This window comes from Battus philenor, unplaced genomic scaffold (genome assembly GCF_028537555.1).
Source record: "Battus philenor isolate CCGP_79_NKW_IND1 unplaced genomic scaffold, ilBatPhil1.0.hap1 SCAF_16, whole genome shotgun sequence".
Taxonomy (NCBI): Eukaryota; Metazoa; Arthropoda; class Insecta; order Lepidoptera; family Papilionidae; genus Battus; species Battus philenor.
Genome location: NW_027181678.1, coordinates 5,447,604 through 5,463,772, shown reverse-complemented (window position 1 = coordinate 5,463,772; position 16,169 = coordinate 5,447,604). Strand labels below are relative to the sequence as shown.

Here is a 16,169-nt window from a genome sequence, read left to right as displayed (position 1 = left end):
GCGGTACGATGTCTGCGAAATTTTATGTTTATACAGTCTACATACTGATTACAAATGTGCAATACGTTAATGGTATTATATAAACAAACGGACTTCGTGGAGCTTGAGCCTAGCAAAAACTGCCGCGACAAGGCTGTCTCGTTGCATCGTTGACAAAAAGCGTTAATGTACACCGCGCTGTCTCACTTACATGCATTTATTGTACACTGACCAGTTGGTGTACTGAAGCGATTTAAAGACAAAGAATTCAGTAGAGTCGTCAATGATTTTTTTAATTTTTAGGTGAATAAAAAGATAGGTGCGCTCGTTTCAATAAACAAAAGTAGAGATTGTTGTTTATTTCACATTACTAATCAATCGTAAACAGGTAATTTGACCACGAGGTGGACTGACAACTTAGTTAAGGTCGCTGAATGCAGGTTGCACAAACCGGGCATCGTGGCGATCTTTGGGATAGGCTAATGCTTTGCAGTGGGCGTCTATTGGCTGAAAAGAAGAATAATAAACAGGCTAATATCAATATTTTTAAAATTCTTCATAATATTTATATTTTTGTGTACAACCTTTGACACCGCAATAAAGTAACCCTGCAAACAAATGAGAGTTCTTTACTTACATCTCAAGTATAAATTTATTGGTGTTCAAAAATGGCGCTAATCGTTAATTTTATTTTCATACATATTTGTTACAAATTTAACGCTATAAAAAATTGATGATTAACCACGGATAAAAATAAATACCTTAAAGTCATCTCTATTTCATCAGGACAGGACCAACGAAACGTCAAAAATATAGTTTCATATGTAAAAATATGACTTCGGAAAAGCAATGATCACTTGAACTATTTTCGATTTTTAATTTTAATCACATTTTAGGAATTCTATTAATTCTAAACTCACAGGTAATGCGGTGATTGCATGACCGTAACAACTGGTAGATTTTGTTTTTAGCACCATATTATTTTGTTTCCTGCCATCACGACGACAGCCAAATAGCAATGAGACTTTCTTTGTTCTAGTTTGATGGAATTTAGTGAATTAATTATCAATATGTATCAGAATTATTTTTTATAATTGTTAGGCAGCATTCTTAAAGCTTATAATAGTAGATATATCACTGGAGACATAGACAACAATAACACATATCAAAACTATTACCATCTGTGAAATTATTTTATTGACATTTGGGACATATCATAGATTACATCATTTATCACACTTTTTTCTAAGTTTCTAGAAGTAAATAAAATAAATTCGCTTCTTAATAATGCGAATTTTTGTCTATACAAATATTATTATTAACATATTGTTATATGCATTATATATTTATCCGTACTTGAAAACCTAGATTTAGGTTATAATTAGAAAGACACTGATATCTGTAATATTTATATTAATAGAACACTAATAAATCCAAGCCCTCGCAAATTTATAACTGATATTTATAGAAATAAATATTGTATTATTTATTCATGGGAAACACTGAAATGTGTTATTTTCTACGACGGTCACATTTTGTAATAAAAATAAACTGTTAACTAGAATATTGTGGAGTTCTCAACTTCAAGTCATGAGAGACGTATGTCTCATAAGTGTTTGTTTTCAAAGAACTCGTCAAAACAAAAGTAGTTCAGCGGGCAACGCTACATTATTTTCCATCAAGAAAAGGGATTATTTGAATAAGAAACTGCGTACTCGCAGCATCATTTGTCAGGCGGCAGTTCCATATCGTTAACTTTGCTTGTTATAACTTTATGCCACTCTGGGGTGCACGGAATTCAAATAAGTTTAATCAGCTTCGCGTAAGGTATTAAAACAGAAGCGTAATGATTTGCATATATTAAATTTTTTCACGTGCTTTCTGCTAATACTTCCTGTTTTCTATCCCTTCAACTTGCTGTTTATTTTGTAGATGTAATCTTATAGATTCCACGGATAACAAAGTATCAAAAAAAGTTTATTAATTCTTATAGTAAAATATAATTAATTTAAATTCTTAGTTTATAATAATTTACGATAAATAACTAAGTAATAGATATGGAGCAACGGTTTGTTAGTGTGCAAGCCACTTAGCCCGCTAAAGAGATGACCACTGGAGTTATGGAATGAAGACGACGAAAAGTGCAGCATAGAAATTCCAATCACAAGGTCGAAAGACGACGTCGTTACACCAGGAGACGCTGGATGGAAGCCACTTCGAACAGTCCTATTGATTATTTATAGGTGAGATAAACATTCAGCAACTGTTGCGTATAAATGAGTATTTAAATGAACGTTAATTCTTTATAGATTTATTTCGACAATATGAACTTTACAAACACCGAAACATTTTTAATAATAAATTTACAAATTTCAATTAAATTTGATTAACGGCTGACAGTAAAATATTTGTGTAATATTTCATGTTAATGTTATGAATATCTTACTTCCGCATACTTATCGAATCGGCTTAAAGCGGCTTCCCCCCCGGTTTTTTACTAGTAAGCTAAAACAGATTCCAGTCACGTCATGACAAACCGCCTGAGTCATGTTGTTGAGACGTCGTATATTTGAATTCTTAAGTTATAAAGTTTCTACGCGATTTATGTCTTTTCTATCGATTATGCTTTAAGTTTTTAAACTTTATATTATCATAGTACAACAAAGTAGTTTTAATTTTTTTTTGTTGCTATTAATGTTTATCTTTACCAATGTATGCAAAGTTTGTGTGTAACAAGTCACAAAATGCGGCCCTAGTTGTTCGGTATTGTTGTTTAAATGTGTTTATGTGTCATATGTAAAAATGGAATTAAATAAATAAACAATATTGATAAAAATAACAATCAGAATTGTTTTTTAACACGTTCCGTGTATTAAATGATTATTTTGTTTAATTCATACATACACTTCATGATTTAGCGTTCTTTACTTAGAATTTTTTTCTTATTAGTTTCATATTGCTATTTTGTAGAATTACGGCAGAAGCCTTGTCTATTTTACGATTTTTAATTCACTACTCGATGATTCGCATTGTTTATTACCAGTGTTATATCTTTATTTACATGTATATTCATGGGGAACTAGAAAGTAATGTCCTCTATATGATGATGATTTCTTTATCCTAAAATACTGTTTATTATTATTGTACGAATAACTAGCAAATAATATTATGTACAAACAATATGTGTTAAGCCCTCACCCAGGCCGTTTTGTTTTTTTTTTTAATTACATTAAAACAGACTGGCATGACCGCAACAGTGTAAATCAGAAATTTGGAATAGAAAAATTCATTTTTTCTCTCATATTCATAAGACACGAGATGGCAATTCTCATTGGCCTTGTAATCACACTGGCTGTGGCGCACAAATGGGAGCACAGAAATGTTATCGCGCCACTGTTAGGAGGTTGATATATGCATGCGTAGCATTGCTTTATCATTCGTAATTTTTCATTTAAAGGTGGGAATTATTTACTTTCGTCAGTAGTAAATAAGGGCCTTCAACAAAAATAAATAATTTAAAACTAGACTCATTCACTGTAAGATGTCCAATATTAAGTATACTGTGAACTTCAAGAGGGATCACTGTTAAAAAAACTCTCTATAATTCTAAAAAATATTTATTAGATATACGCTATTTACAAGTACTATCAATATTATAATACTTATGTTATGGCATTTTAATAAAACTTATTTAAGTAGCATTTTAAAAGTATATGTTCTAAATAACTGAATTTCATCCGTCGTTACTGCGTAACTGATTGAAGACTTTATAGAGTATGTTTTAATAATAATTTATAGTAACGAATGCGTAATGATATGACAAATTGTTTAATTGATTTTGTAGTCCTGTGTTAAGCAAATTTAAGTTAATTTTTTTTAAATATTTGATTATTCTTTCACCCCAATAAAATAATTTATTTATTTTTATTTTTAAAATTTATGAATAAATAATAAGTAATTAAAATATAAATTTCCATAGTCTTCTCATCTTTTAAAATTATTTTAGCTTTTTAACTAAAACATTAAATTTTATAAATTAAATAAAGACAGATTATATTTGATCCAATCATTTTTACAATTCACCAATTAAGAGGCTATTGGCTACTGATTATGTTACCTCTGTACAGTCAAAATACTGCAGCCTTTTAATAATTATCAGTGGGCAGATTAGACTTTATATACTTTACAAAAAGACACGCTTTTCATAAACAAATAAACATATTTTTTTCCTGATTCCTTTATTTAACTTTTTATAAATTTTTTATTAGTATTATTTTTCATACTAATTTTATTTATAAATAATTTTCTTTTAACTTAAAATTATTATTTTATAAATATGTAATTTAAAATTTAAAATATATTAAATTATTTATAAAAATATATTAGTTATTAACAATATAATTTCAAAAAATTAAATAACATTTTAATCTTACTAAAAATTGTATTTTAAAATCTTAACTTTTCTAAATATTAAATATTTCATAAATAAAAATTTAATTACTATTAATTTTATAATAAAAAATTTCAAACTAATTTTAATTTTATTTGTAAAAAAATAGATATATTTAAAAACGAATAATTTTTCTTTTATTATTAAAAATTAAAACGAATTTTTCAACATTAACTTTTTATTTAAATTAAAATAAGAGACTAAAAAAATATTTACGTATATAACTTTTTAACATCGCTTTTTTTTAATTACTTAAAAGAGAAATCTTTTTTAAATACTCTTTCTTTTTTTTAAAGTTTTAATAGAAATTATTAAATTTTAGTTACTTTTAAAACCAAGTTCGAGTTTTAATGTTGCAATCGATACGATTAACTGTTTTTCCCTAACATTTCCCCACAAAATATAAAAAAAAATCATTGATTTATGTCGCTTATGAGCGTGGCCAATTGACAATTGAATTTTGTAAAATGATGCAATCGGGAAATTTGGTTCATAATAAATATATTGCTCATTTATAGCCAATGTGTGAGATGTTGTGCCGTCCTGAAGAAACCACACGTTAGTCATACCTATAAATATTGGAAATTAAAATCACGAAGTAACCAAGATCCTCATTTAATAATGCAATGCATATAATCTTTTTTAAATGCCTTGGTGGATAACTCCTAATACTGGAGCAAGTTTTTCTTATCTTTGGCATGGTTCCTTATCATCTTCGAATTTTTTTGATATATTTTTTTTCGCAGGCAGTCGTCAACGTCGAAATCATCGATGGAATCAATCACAGTACGTTATTTTACATAGAGCATTATTACTGCAACCTTTTTGATTCTGCAATTCTCTTTAAATCTCCTCTTAGAATAAAATGGGAAGTGTGTCGCTTTTAAAATAACAATTATTCAGTACAAAATTTCAATTTTCAGTACAAATTCACACAGATAAAAATTTTGAACGCCACAATAAACACACTAATATATCATTGCTGTTTATTTACCATTATTCGAGCCACACATATTGCTGGAACTTACTTCTGACAAACAGTGAGAACTTAGTAGCATACTTAATGTTTGATAAACGAATCCGGGGGCACGGCTAGTTGTGTTGATTACAAATACCATAATATAAGACGGCTTAATACGGTACCGGGTCGGTTTACTAAAGTGGGTTTATGCAAATCATTCAAAACTGTTCGACCGTTAATATGAAGATTAACAAAAGATTAGGTGACCAGAAGTGTTGCGTCACTCTACAGAGAACACTGGCATGTGTTACGGATAATTACACATTGATTTATGCTGAGACCACTTTAAGTATGCATTTAGTGTGAAAGTACTAAAAGCATTTTTTGTAGATTTTTAAATTATAATCTATTTAATTCCTAATTCTTTATCAATAACAGTGAAACAGTTTAAGAAGTTACAGTATCGTTGTCGAATTTATTATCTGTGAAAACTGACTTTGAGTAGATGAGTTACTCACTACTTTGGGTAATCGATAAAAATTAACTAGGGTATTGATAGTGATTTTCTTACCTATCTACGACTAAGTATAAAACTTTGTGTTGTGATTGCAATTTAAGCGTAAATAAGTTCATATTCACAAGTTAAAACAAATAACAACTGATCTAACTTAAAAACTTTTGAATAGATTTTCGTGCTTATCAGCAGTATAAAATAATGTATATTAATACTCTTTTCACATATGAAATATTGATAACTATCTGTGGAAACTTTTAAATGGTCTTCTTTTATTTATGTCTCGTTATTATGATTTAAACTAGCCGTATCTTTTCCAAAAAATAATAGGCGTTTATTGTAACTCTAAAATAAACAAAATACCTCTAAAGTACATCAGTGAAAGACGCACATCCGACAGATAGATAGCCGTTAAACTTTAATCAAAGTTCTAATAAAATCTAAATTTAAACAGAGGTCTCTAATTAATCTTGTAACGAGGGTCGAGTTCGGAAGAAAGGAAGTCACAAAGCTAAAAAAAGTTAGTTAAATTTAATGTGTAACGAACGCAATTCTGTTTATAACGAGTGTAAAAAAAAGTTTTCAAATTTATTACATTCAGTGCTAAGTATAAAATAAAACTCGCCGTCGTACCGTCAGTGTCAATAAATACATATGTGATGACATGGAACCGCTAGCTCCAATATCGAAATAAATCTACTACTAGTACAACTTTTTAAGCAGTTTCCATAGATCTGTATAAGTTCGCAATAAACGAGCTGATTTTAAATTACTCTTAATAAGATAAAACGAATACGAACGTATGAAACTCAAATCAATCTTAAAAAATATGTAATTTTCTCTCCGAATTGACTATTAAAATTGATACCCAAAGAATTCTAAGATTTTGAATTTAAAAATTAATAAATTAATTAATAACTCAAAGTACTATAAATGGATTTCGTGTTGATTTTACTTTTATAAATATTACTTAAGATTTAACTTTTGTTACACGGGCCGTTTCCATCAGTCCTATTAGAAATTCATAGCGATCCTATATATCTATCTTAGGGCGTCCTACGGCTGAAATAATGATGATAATGAGTATATAGTTTTACTGTTTCTGTTACATTTCTTTTGTTATCAACTCTCCCAATCTTGTCTCTATAAATGGCTGTGTTATTTTTTTATTTATTCATCTAATTATGTTTTTTATGCTATTCTACAAGGTATAAAAGTATTTGCGGAGATTTTTAATCGAAAAACCTAAAAAAAATATTTTACAACTTTTTTCTACAAAAATTATCAGTCTTAGGTTATCCCACCGACGCAGAGAAAGTAAAGTACACTGCATTCTTTCTTATTATAACCGTAGGAGTGGCCTTACAATGGATCGCACAATGGCGATTATGGTAATAATATCATTATATATCTCCAACATAACTCGCACGCTTGGGATGGACAATATTGAATGAAAATTTATAGCTAAAAATACAAAACGTGGTTTTGATGTAAGTTCCACTACGTACCGATGAGTAAATTTATATTCACAAAAAAATAGTTTTGATACATACAGAGAGATTTTCTGGTACCAAAACTAATATAATTTAATTTAAAAAATGCATTAATTATTTGTTACCTTCCGTGAAAGAATCTGTCGTTTGCAAAAAGGCGTTTAATTCTTTTTCTTTTGTTTTTGTTTCATTCTTTTATTTTTTTTTCATCGCTTGTTGGTGCACAATAAAAAAGAAAATAAACCAAAGAAAACCTATAAATAAATATCATGGCGGCAGAATTGTTACGTTAAAGGTTATATTTACGCTTCTATAGTTAAATTTAATATAAAAACAAATACACAAAAATGTATTAACAATCAAATCGTAATTATAAACGCTAATGTAAATTTTATTGTTATTAAACGATATTTACACCGAAAATGAATTCATAAATTGATTCTTTTTTACTCTAAAGAATCCTTTTGTTAACGAGAACTGGTTTCACTTAAAGAAGGTAAACCTATGATGAGATAACGAGTTCGTGTAAGTATGTGGCGTCTTTAAGATCGGCATTCACTATATTTTTATGATGCGTACATGATGTCTATCTAAAGAGGGATAATCCCGAATTGAAGGGATAAATGACAATTACTTACCCCTATGCGTCACAGCCGAATGAGTCCTGTACAAACAAATGCCCCTTACAAATCCTTCGCTTCTTTTAATACGTGAAACATAAATCCCGTGTCACACCGAGTGAATAATTATGATCCTGGAATGTCTCTCTGTTGAATAACACGTTGTTTTTTAATCTTGCTATTGCTCAGCTATAAAAAGACAACTTTTTAATGATGAATGTAGTGATATTTTTTAAAACAAGTTTTCTAAATTTTATATTAAACCTGTTGTCTAAGATGAATTGTAATAATGTATTGTAACAAATAATTGACTAGACGTGTAGATATACAACACGTACGAGGATAGTACTACAGTTAATAGTAATAATGAAAAATAAAATAATTTACTATTAATGATTATTCACCCGAATGGCCTGTGTGCACCGTCTTCCCATGACTTTAAAAAGATCGTCTGTCCACATTATGGGCAAATGTTTTTTGCTGCATTCACCTCTCCATGGTCTCTATTCTAGAAAGTTAAGGCCTCAACGATTATCTTTTTCGCACTCTATGTTGCCTGCTTACAGCCACTCGAACTTACGAATCTGCGGGCCTGAGCTTTCATTCATCTATGAATTTGGTGGTTATCATATATTATCGATGTTTTATGTTTTTAAATATACCTCGGTACATCAACCTACAATTGTTGTAAAAGTATTAAAAGTAAAAACTTACGCAATACTATATGAAAATCAATTTTGTCATCTGATCAAGGTGCCTAATCTTTCATTTTAGACATCGAGTCATCGGTAACCTTGTATGATACGTAAACTTACTTTAAATGAACTCGCTTTCCACACTAATACTACGTATCTATTTCGTCAAAGTTTTTTTTTATTATTGCCGTATGCTTTTTGTCCGTTAAGATTTATATCTTCATCGTATTTTGAGTTGATAGAACCCTGAAGTAATTTAGCCTAGTTAGTCTACAACACATCTACAGCATTGTTACTTCTGTTTGCAGAGAATATGTTGATTAAAACTGGTAATATGAAAAAAGGAGAACGAGAGATATTGAGACGGATAAAAGAAGATTGAGGTTAAAAAATAGTATGTGAATAAACAATTGAGTTAAAATTGTCCGTGTCCACTCAAGATCGAAGAAAAACGAAAAGTCCCAAAAAAGGAGGCCAAAAAAATTTACCAAGTGTCCGTATAAAAAACAATAACTATTCGTAATTTATATATAAATATGTATATATTGCTTTTTATAGCTTTTATCATCTAATAAATGATTTTTTTTCTATTCGTCGATATGCAATTCTACAATACGTCAGCAAAGTATTTCTATTTACATTAGCAGGTATTGTGTTAGTTCAACAATATGTCAGAACTACAAACTAATGACTCTTGGCAATAAAGATAGTTCTTGGTGTCGTCTTAATTTTAATAAAGTTAAGGTTAAATACGGTTCTGTTTATTAATGTGATAACATAACACGTGTTTGTACGTGTAGTTGAGAAGCTCACGACACTTTCACATCATCAAACACACAAACTACACGCAATCTAAGAACAAATACTCCCGGATTATACAAATCAACGTCGACGACACCGCCTGTGAGTACGATGACCTTATATTACTATGTAAACAAATATTATTAAGTCAATGTCAATAATTAACTTTTATTTCAATGTAAATTTATAAAAATGTAACCCATAAACATGGCCTCCCCCATTCTTAACACAGCTCATACTTCTTGGTATAGCAACGAACGTTATGACATATTTAAATTTAGACGTCTAATGCAAAAACATCCTGACATCATCTCTGCCTATCAACAAGTGACGTGAGTTTAGTTTGTTTTTCCGCTACATTTCTTGGGAAACAAATTTAATAGGAGACAATTTTATGTATGCTTAGATTAAATGAATTATGAGTCTCACTTTATAGTCAGACGTTTTAGTCGCGAGTAGTAGCTATATTTATAAACCTATTAATTATTAACTCTTCAAGTTTAATAGGAGCTTTCTTTTTTTTATACAGTAAAGTCAAATAACGTAAGCACTGGTAGCCCAGTGGTTCGATTTCCGCATTACATTCTTATAAAATTCACATTTTGCGCACTAATTACATAAAATTGCCTCTTCTCACAAACAAGTTTCCTGACGATGAGCAGCAGCTTCCTCTGCGTACCTGCTACACTGCGAACGTAAACCCGCCTGCGTAACTGTGTATCCCCCCTCCCCCCGTTGTCTTTGGGATGGCTTATGCCTTGTAGTGGAATTTTACAGGCTTATACGTCCTAATAAAGCAAAGATGTCAACTGGCTGTAAATAAAAGGTTCTTCTACTTCCTCTTTTCTTCTTCTTCCGATGGATGCCCACTCCAAGGCATGGGCCTTCCTCAAAGATCGCCACGGTGACCGGTCCAGCATTATTTATATCCAGTCTTACCGTGACAAACTATGTCGTCGGTTTACCTAGTGGGTATATATGATAATAGACTCTTACTGATGCTAATTAATCATAAAAAAATATCTGTACGTTTCTTTTATTACCTTAACATATCAGAAGGTCTCACCTAAGGAGATTAGTTTAAATAAATTTCATACTGTTTATTGCACACGTAACAAAAAAATACACAGATAATAACTATAAAAAATACAATAAGTACTAATTACTCGCACAAAGCCACCATGAAGCAATGATCATTGCACAAACAAAATTTGTTTTTGCGGCTGTATTGAAAATAAATTTGATATTAATCATAAAAACTACAAGCATAACATTAAATTAAAATTACAAAAAAAAATATTTTAATTATCTTATACTGAGTTGTGACAGATGAACATTAATGTAATAAACCGACTTATTTATCTGAATAAATGCTTGTAAGAAAACTATGGAGGCGACTTCTACGAGTAACTAAGAAACATTGATGATAATTAGCAAATCAAATTATTTATTTTATATTTTACTGACGTAGTGTGTCGTTTCATCGCTAAAGTCTAGTAATGTTACATTAGTTAATTTTAAAAAAGGGATTTTAAAAAACTTTTCTATGTTAAGCCAACATCAACTTCGGGTAACTACGTATCAGAAATTCCGATCTCGGGCGATAATATAAAACTCAAAGACCGCTTAACATGCACTCTTTAGTAAACATTTAATAAATTAAAAAAATATTTTTTAAAGATTTGTTTATATTTTTATTTTCATCGTATGAAGTTTTCCGATAAAGACGCTAACATCTATCATCATTATCATAATCATTTCAATCGTAAGACGTCAGCTGGTGGGCACGGGCCTCCTTTTTAAACTTCCAATAGGACCGATTACAAGCGTTCTGCATTCGTCTTTTTACAGCCGTCATAAGAGCATATACTCGTATATACACATAATATATAAATTATTAAGTATATCTTGTGGTATTAGTTTTAGATATGAAAACTTTAAAGGGGTGGATGTAAAGCTTATTTGCTCTCAATTAATGTTTGGTGCATCCAATTTAAAAGTCAGTAGTTTTATGATAAATACCGTAATGATAATATAATAACATAAAGCCTTTTTAAAATTCAGATTACTACATTTTAATTCTTATTTAATCTGTCTCTGCTGACTTTGTACTACCAGGATGTAATGAGCCTATTGCATTCCAATTAAAAAAAAAGTATGCACAGGCAGATATTATACAAGGTGATTGTAATATCTGTAAAAGTTTTTTGCTAAAAATTCACTTCTTTGAAGCTTTTACACTTATCTATCTTCTTGTATATGACAGTGATAAATGTGTATTCGAACGTAATAAAAAGAATTTCATTCAAGTGTTTGAAATAACTTTATAATTGTAGTCGAGTCAACAACCGATGGTATCGATTATTTGAACTATTGAACAAGGAGCGGTGAGAACGGCTAAGTGTGCGCTGTTCGCCGCACTCTACTGTTATATATCACGCTAAGATAATAGTCTGCATATAATCAGATGTCGCAATACCAAAAATAAATCTATGACAGGTTATATACAAATAAATCTATTTCAAAATTAATAGTATTTTAAAAAAATGTACTTTATACTTAATGCTTTAATAATAAATTTAACAAAGATGTTACAAGTTGCATGATTTTTATAAAAAAAAATGAAGTATACATGTAACAATAACACACACAGAAGTATACAGAGTTCGAAGTATATGTAGATGATAGATATATGTATATATTTTTGTTGACATAGTAACGGGCATGCGCAGTCGATGTCCTATTCATAAACAATGAGAACGTGAAATGGCTTTATAAATTCGATTCAGTAATTATTACTTGGCTATCTAAATCGTAAATTATTTCGTATGAAGTGATTAAGAAAATATTTTATATACATGACACCTCATGAGGAATGAAAGACTATTTTAAATTGTTTTCAACTGATATCATTCGTTTGTAATAGTAAAAACAGAAGAAGATAATATCGTAAAAAGTATAAATAATTTTGCTCTATATTTTAAAGCATTACTACAAATGACAAAAGGGATGGGTTTATGAAAATAGCTGGAGTTATTTTTACATTTAAAATTCATCGCTGTATTGTTTTAGCTGCGGTGTAATCTAAATATTTACTTACTGTAAAAACTCCATCGCAAATATTTATTTCGCCAACAATTCCACAGTCGTCCCTTAAAATTTCTTCGGATTAAACTTGCATTTCAAAACATCGTATATACGGTTCGTTATCAGCAAAAAACACTTTCACTGTCGCTTCAAGTACGATACATCGCTCTGTTGTTAAAACACAAATAACCGGCGTTAAATTGAGCGACTGTCAAAATCACGTGGGCCGGCACATACACACGCAACGCGATCGGTCGCAAGCGAAAAACGCTTTCCGCAGAATGCTTACCAAAGCGCATGACATTGACAAAGCATATTATTCATGTAGCGTACTAGCCTCCCACACAGTTCGTGAAGAACTAAGCGCAAGTTGTCGAGTTGCACGTGGCCTGTAGCTTACGCGACGACCGCCCTTCCAAAGCGACGCAATTGCACTGCGAAAAGAGACTTTCTCCCGTCACGGGAAGACAGTATTTTGTCCAAAAACAGCGAGAGAGCAAACGAGATGAGCCGGAATATGGGACGTAACACACAGATTATTTTCGTACTGTCGTTTAGTGTGCGTAAGATGCGTGTGTGTTTGATTCGAAAAGAAAAGTGCATTACTGTGTGTTATTATCCTTGTTTGTTTTATATTTGCTGCGTCACTGTTGCGTTATTCGAAAATTTTATTTAACGTGAGGCGTGAGTTAGCTGGAATAAAAAATCACCGAGCCATTGTTATCGGTTTATTGAAAAAGTTTCTTCGGTCGTAACGACAGTGTCTTTTTTATCTTCCTTGAATTATTCGGAATTCGGTCCATTTTATCTAAGCTTATTTATTTTCAGCCTCTATTTAATTTTTTTAATTTAATATTCACGTTTCAATAACTTTAGACACGCGCGTAATGCAGAATTATACAAGCGGAAAGTGACCTGTGGGTCAGTAAGCCAGGCGCTCTAAGGGTCACAGATGATTCGTATGTTGTTAATTTGGTCGTTGATTGTGTTACGAATCGTTTTTAATATTGCGGTGTTGATCATTTAGAACACTATTTCGGGATAGTAATCTATTTTTTAATAACGTTTTTTTTCACCCTTGAATATTTCTTCTAGATTTCGAACACTAAAACAAATACTGGAAACTATCTTAAAGAGAATGCATATGAGTCTCTTCTGCAAAACAGAAGTATACTTCATTGTTTATTGTCAAAAGCTGATTTTTCAGTAATAGATAAATACTTTTTGCCGGTTGATATTTATAGCTTCACTGTGTTAGCTTGGCTTTTTATAGAGAATTTTAGAGTAGCTAAATTCGGGGGCTCCCTTGAAAGCCTAATCTTGGGCTGTTACATTATTTATTTCACCGGGTTGGAATGCCGCCAAGATTGCTGAGGCAAACTCTCGATTAGTGTCTAGGCAGGATTAGTTGCCTTTTTTACAGCCTCTGAGAGGAAACCTCGGCTTGAGCTATGACTCGTAAAGTGTTTAATAATTAGATGCAAGGACGTCCGTGATCGTTGGACCTCGAGATGATCGATAAGGCGCGGTTCACCGATTTCGCTAGCACAGACGATTAAATAGGATTTTATTTGGGAATTAATAGCATGTGTGAGTCGCCTTTACCATCACTTGATAAATTAAATGAATAAAATAAATGTTATTCAACATAAAGCAAGTCTCAGATTTTGTCATTATTTTACTGCATTTTCTATTATTTTTCAAAATTTACGCCTAGTTTTGATAAATAATTAACTAAATGATTTTCAAATATAAATTATGGTACGCAACACAGCACACAACTTCTAAAATATTTCCCGTAACATTTATAATGTGTTACATAAAAGAGACCTATGCCCAGTGTACATCCTGCGGTTGTAATGTTGATGACGATGATAATGGTTTTTTATTGCAATAACGTGGTTACCGTTTACCTCTACGTCAGTCGTTCAATTTATATTATCAACGGACAAGCTGACATCGATTTGTGAATCGAAATGGGTAATTAACCAGAAATATTCGTAATTATCATTAACCAATTCGAAATTGAGTGTTTAATTACCTGCTTAATATACAACCACAAAACATGAAATCGTTTGACATGCTGAAATAGAAGATGGACGTTTAATTTCGAAATTCGTTTCCCAATTCTAAATTTGAATTTGCCGCATAACCACCATACTAGGTCGAATAAACAGTGCTATTCTGAAATCGCTCGACATCGAGTCACACAAATGTTTAATCATTTAAATGCACTATCTGTTTCTAATTCCACGTAATAAGTGAATTGTGCAAGCGACTATAGCTCTGTAATTTATGCATCCGGTCGGAATGAGATTGGAATAATTTTATCATGCCTCAAATTTAAACGATCGAATGTGTTGATTTGATCTCGTGTCAGTCATCCATTAAAATACGCGTCCGATACTCAATTAAGCTAAGAAGAGTGTAATGAAACTTGATTCGTTATCTGTAATGTTAAATCCATGAATATTATCAGTATAAAAATCGTTTCCATTTAACAAGATTTATTACTTATAATTCTTTCGGAAATTTAGTAATATTTTGGCCAAGTTAACCAGAACGAAAAATAAATCTATGCAGAGATTTTTGTCCAGAGTTGAGAGAATTTTTCAAGATCCCTCAGTTTTGAAATAATAACTTAAAACTGACAAGAACTAAGTATAATTATATCAATATCACATTGTACATCATTAATGTATATCAGGAATAATATTCACCCTCGCTTAGTTTAAAATTAGAGCGGTATGCTCGCTGGTACCTCCGCTGCTGATATAAGCTGCCCCAGTAGATTTTCAATAGGACCCGTTGAAGGGGGCCTGCATCCAACGTCTTCCGACTATCTTGTCCTGTCTCATCTTATCTCAACAGGTTGGTTTCCGCAACTAAACGGCACTACGTTCATTTTGCGTCGGGATTGACTTTACTCAAGCCAACCTAACTCCTCGAGAAATCCTAGCAGACCAAATATGTATCTACTTTCGATTACCGTAATAAGGTCGTCTGCCCATCATGCGTGGGTGGACGGAAGAGAACAGTATCTACTCCCAAACCTTAAAATCCCAGCGGCAATTTGATATGAACGCAATGTGGCTTGCCTACTACCACCTAAAATTGCACTTACAACTTAGACCGATGAAGATATAACAGGCCCACAAGGTTAATAGTGATGACAATAATCATAAACATGACTTGCCAATTTACCAACCTGTATCGTTACTTTCATTCGTCAACAGATCTCCTCATTTGATCTCTAAGAGCGTATAATTTACACTTAACAAAGTACACGGTAACGATATGTATCATCAATACAAACAAAAGAGCTTGTCACGAAATTAACATAAAGTTACGAACAGCTCGTTATGTAGGATCAATCGTGACTTATATCCACCCACTATCCAATTCACTTGGTTTATGCGAACATGATAGTTACTGCTCAAAGGTGAAACAATGGTTCCCACCATTGTTCGATTAATCATTACCTTTCTTTGTTTTATCTTTAATTTTAAGTCGTCATTTATCATTTAATGTATGATTGGTAAAATCCAAAATTTTTCTGATTGGTGTAG

General features: G+C 31.2%; 1 protein-coding gene across 1 annotated transcript in view; it reads right to left on the bottom strand.

The window, feature by feature from the left end:
- The window catches only part of LOC137919157 (collagen alpha-1(XVIII) chain-like), a 165,136-nt gene extending 152,320 nt beyond the window's left edge, over nt 1–12,816 (bottom strand). Inside the window, exon 1 of the mRNA XM_068762139.1 lies at nt 12,614–12,816. Coding sequence (XP_068618240.1) covers nt 12,614–12,627 — 14 coding nt within the window. The 5' untranslated portion in view covers nt 12,628–12,816. The remainder of the gene's footprint in view (nt 1–12,613) is intronic.
- Nucleotides 12,817–16,169: the final 3,353 nt, after the last annotated feature.